The 4,854-nt window shown below is 37.5% G+C and overlaps 1 protein-coding gene across 3 annotated transcripts in view; it reads left to right on the forward strand.

Moving 5' to 3' along the window:
• Window positions 1-4,854, forward strand: part of Znf558 (zinc finger protein 558) — a 29,250-nt gene that overhangs the window by 14,751 nt on the left and 9,645 nt on the right. For 2 of the 3 annotated variants that reach the window (XM_023705090.1, XM_023705091.1), the window contains exons 6-7: window positions 3,724-3,819; window positions 4,653-4,735. In XM_023705090.1, the coding sequence (XP_023560858.1) occupies window positions 3,724-3,819; window positions 4,653-4,735 (179 nt within the window). The remainder of the gene's footprint in view (window positions 1-3,723; window positions 3,820-4,652; window positions 4,736-4,854) is intronic. The other variant, XM_023705092.1, reaches the window with a different exon arrangement.

Raw genomic sequence — 4,854 nt, forward strand, 5'->3', positions numbered from 1 at the left:
TATTTATAAAAGAGCACTTTTTTGTTACTTTGCCTGTACCAAACTTACACAGTCTTATGTCTACACAAATGTAACTTTAAAGCTTAGGTCCATAATAGCTTGGGTTTTTTTCTTATGTATCTATGGTACCAGATATATAGTTTGAGTTAATAATAGCTGTTCATTTAACCAGTCATAAACTGATTATTAAAAACATTCCATAAGCCAACACTTACGTAATCTTTAACTCTAATGACAATTTTTAGTAACCAGAAGTCTAACAATGAAAGATATAAACCATCTTAGTAAAATACAGAACCTTTGCTTTTTAATCTAGTTTTGTAATTTTAGCCAAGAAGATCCTAATCAGAAAATCTTGTTGCTTTAGACATGGCATGATCTCTTGCTTATAACCAATTTGAATATATTATAACGATTTATTTAATAGCTGTTGAGGTGTGACACCATAAGACCATGGGAAAACCGGACACACTACCCATCAGAGGAGAAACGGTAAATTTTGGCCCAGCCAGCTGTTTTCCACCAGAGAGGAGTTTTGTCCATCCGTTCCCCAAATCCAAGGGGTCCCTGTTTAGTTAACAGTTGTTTTAAATGATTCATCATAACAGTTAACACTTTAAACTGTTGATATCTTTAACCAAGGAAAAACTCTTAAATTATTGTACATTGACAAATAATAGACATTGTACTTACATAAAAGTAACTTTGGGCATTATCTTGGTTATGTGACAACCTGGATGGAGCCTTTCTGATTTTGGATGTTGAACTACACTTTCTCAACCTGTACAACAATTTTGGAACCTGATTTTCCCCCATATTCAGAGTTCATTATGGTTCCATGTTGACTGTAGGCGTCTTCAGTGATGCTTTAAAACTAACCTTACAGTGCCTGCATTTTTCATGTGTGGCCCCTGAAATCTCTTCTTCATTACCTCTCTGATCATCTAGTGTTTTGTTGGCAATTTCTATTAAAAGCTTAAAACCAAAACCAAACCCATTCAAATAGGCCCGGTCCATATATGAGTCGTGTAAATACCAGAAATAAGCTGGACAGTTTATCACCTTGCTGCAGCCTTCACTTCCTGCCTTCAGACCCTGAAGGTCAGCCGGAGGTGGGCTCTTAGCGCCTTCTCCTTCCCCTCTAAGCACGTACTCAGCCCTGGGTACTCATGACATTCTAGATTGCTAGGAGCGTTAGGGAAATTTTACGGCTTTTCCCCTTACTTTCCTCTCACGCATTTGCTTAGTATTAGTTTTGTTTGCTTCTACTGTTTTCTCTTGCCTCTGGCAGTACTAACTAATCCAATGGCCCTTAAATGTGTCTCTCATATGTCTTAGGTAGGCAGCTCAGTCCTCAGAGTTTGTGGTTAGACAAATAAAGGAAAGTCCCCTGCACCAGTCCTTCAGGAAACCCCAAGACAGTCCAAAAAAGCCACAGAACAAGTTCAATTTTGTTCCCTTGAAGACTCACAGTGCTGGCTGTAGTCTTCAAAGCATGATCAAAGCAAAAGAAAGGAAATGGGCCTGAGCCAATTAAGTATCAGAATGGTCTCTACCCAGACTCAGCTTTTTTTTTTTCCAGGATTATAGCAATTCTGTTGATTGCTCTAAACTTGATTAGGCATGCTACTAGTTACTATAAACTATTTTTCTTTTGCTGTAAGCTTTTTTTCCCCCATAATTTTATTGAGAAACAAATAGCAATGAGACAGTTTCAAACCAAATTGGTAGGACTGTTTCAATAATTCACACATTGCATACATTCTTCCTAGTGGTTAATTGCTGTACAATATGCGGACATGATATCCTGTTTACAAACACTATTACAACAAATCCCTCTATTCATTAAGAGAATGTAACTATATATCTATCCTAACCATTTTGAATACACATACAAAATGGACATTCATCTGTATCCCCTTTTCTTGTTTAGTTCCATTATTTGAATATTATAGTGTGTTAACTCACCAGAATATTCTAAAAGAGTCCAGTAGTCCATAATAGTATTGGATCTTCCACTTGACTGGCAATGTCAGAAATTGTTGGCCTGAGTCCCCTACAGCTCAACATAACACCATGGCTTTACTTCTTATACTTCATTTTTATACTTTTCTGCTGGATGGTTAAGACCAAGGTAAAGCAAGACCTATGCAACAAGAGTTGTAGCTTTTGGGTCTGATAAGGTCAGTGAAATCCCCTCAGGATTTATCCTGAGATCCTGGACCTCAGATTGTAGAACCTTTGTCAGTGTCAGCCATGTGGATGAGTCACGGCCATTGCTTGGCCAATGTGCTCTCTGTGAAAGCCTGAGAGAATGTTTTTTCTCCATGTGACTCTCCTTAGGCACACTCTACATCATCGATCACTTTCCTCTTTGACCCCATAATCTCCTTGATCAGAAAATTTGGGACACTTCTGAGTTGTGTGACATTACAGTACAAGCTCTCATATGTCCTGAGTCTTAATTGACCTTGGAAGGCTGGGGCCAAAATGTTGGCTTTCCCTGCAGCCCTCCTGTTTCTCTAATTTTGGTCTGCAAACTTAGATTGTTAACCTCCAGAAGAGAAGTTTATTGTTATTACCATACAACTTAGGCTGTTAAGCTTAACCTCACTATCTGTCTAAATATCAAACATCTTTGGCATAACATGGAACAGGTATTTTTCATCAAGTATTGATATGTTGAACTTTAAGTCCCTACAGAATATGATGAAAAAAACATTTAAAAATTAGAATATATTTTAAAAATAGGCATAAAGAATTATATAATTCTTATGTTTACACATAAGTCCAGAAATCTAACCATATACAACCTTGAAGCAGGACAGTCCCACAACATTTCTCTTCCTGTCTCTTGCTTTCATTCACCACTCCCTTCTTTTTGAACAATCATCTACCCAAGAGACAGCACAGCAGCAACTGGCACGTCATCACAAGCAGCCCATATTCAGAAGACCAGAATGATAGGTACTCCAAGCATGAACCTACCTACTATTACAAATTGCCAACTTCAGTGCATTTGCTTAGTTCACAGGTGTCAGTATATATAGTTAGTCAGGGTGAGAATCTTTCCAGTTAACTGCTAGATTCAAAAATCTTCTGGAGATTCTCCGGATCATTGCCTTTCTCATCTTTTACATATAACTGTATGGCTTCTCAGTGCTGTAAGCTTTTAAGAAGTTTCCAGAGCATAACTGAAGGTGCTTCTGATTGTCTTTGCAAGTTTATTTCCTGGTTTGGAAGGGAAATAGGGTTTTAAAGTTCCATACTCACTGTCAGCACTTTTCACAAGTCTCTCAAAGCACTTCTATGTGTGTAGGTCTGTGCAGGGGTTTGCAGATACAGTTATAAATGAGACCAGTGCCATCCCATTCTCATGCAGCAGCCTACCTGGTGCCATCCATATTAAATAAGTATTTCTTTCTTATCCAGACATTATGTATTCCATGGATAAAAGCTTTGGGGCCTCTGATGTATGCATTCGAACTTAAGTGTAGGTTTTTAGGAATATTTATGCCCTCATATCCTGAATATTGAATTAAAGATGCTTACATTTTGTTATCCATAAGAACTACTATGTTCCTTAGATTTTAGACAAAAGTATTCCATTATTCCTAAAGCCATACCTTTCTATCTTCAGAAGTGTTGGGTGGCTTCAGTCTCATGGAATTGCTTGTACTCTGATTAGTCTTTCTACATCACATAGAGTTTCTCCTTAAATAGGGTGTCATGTTGATAAAACCAGTCTGATCTCCCAGCTGGAGCAAGAAGACAAAACGATGACAGAGGAAAGAGGAAATCTCACCATCACCTGTCCAGGTGAGTTCTAGGTATATATGAGCCCTTGTGAGGACTATATATTGAAACTGTAAAGTGCTTGCTTTTTCTAACAAAGATGAACAGCAACATGTGGGTTGAGGCTCTTCATGTTATCTTTTTTCTTTCCTCTTTAACTTCTTGTTCATTATCTTATATTTTAGCTTGTAGAATATATAACGTTTTAAAATTTAAGTCCTTTTCATTCCTCATAATTCCTTGTGAATCTCAGTGTTTCTAGTATCTTGGTTTTCTGCCATACTGAAAGATAAACTTGAATCATTTGTAGGTAAAAGGACACTCCTTGAGACGTTAAATAAAATAAATCAGACATGGGGCCAGGGATGTAGCTCAGCAGTATAAGCACCTGCTTGGCAAGCACAAGGTCCCATGTTCAATCCCCAGTACAGGAAGGAAGGAAGGAAGGAAGGAAGGAAGGAGAGAGAAAGGGAAGGGAAAAGGAAGGGGAAAGGAAAAGGAAAGTAAGCAAGCAGAAACACAAGCTTAAATATCTCATGATTTCTCTCGTGAAAACAAAAAATACATATAAAGAATAAAGTAAATGATAGATTATAGGAAATGGGGAGCTCTTTCTCAGATAAGAAGGGGATCAAGTGATAGTGGAAGATGAAAAGATAATATATAATCAGCTCCCCCAATGAATATAAACATGTACTATGAGAATGTAATAATTCTGAAAATTTAATGCCATAATTTTTAATACCATCACTAATACCATCTCAAAAATTCTGAACTTTTGATCCTACCTTTGCTAATTTCTGCACTTTTACATTGCTATTCTCCATAAACCTAAGTTTCTTTTCACTTTGTTTCAGATTTGGAGACTGTACTTAAAACTAAATGGTTGACTCCTAAGAAAGGGGTTTTTAGACAAGAACAAGTGAAAAGTGTAAAAACGGTAAGACCAATGTGACTGATGTGTTTTTCCACAGTAGACAAATGTACTAAGTTAGAAAAAACAGAGACCCAGTCCTAGCCCAGGTCCTGTGAGTGTGTGGAGAGCTTCCTGCTACCCTG

This window comes from Octodon degus, unplaced genomic scaffold, assembly GCF_000260255.1.
Source record: "Octodon degus isolate 3935 unplaced genomic scaffold, OctDeg1.0 scaffold00214, whole genome shotgun sequence".
NCBI lineage: Eukaryota > Metazoa > Chordata > Mammalia > Rodentia > Octodontidae > Octodon > Octodon degus.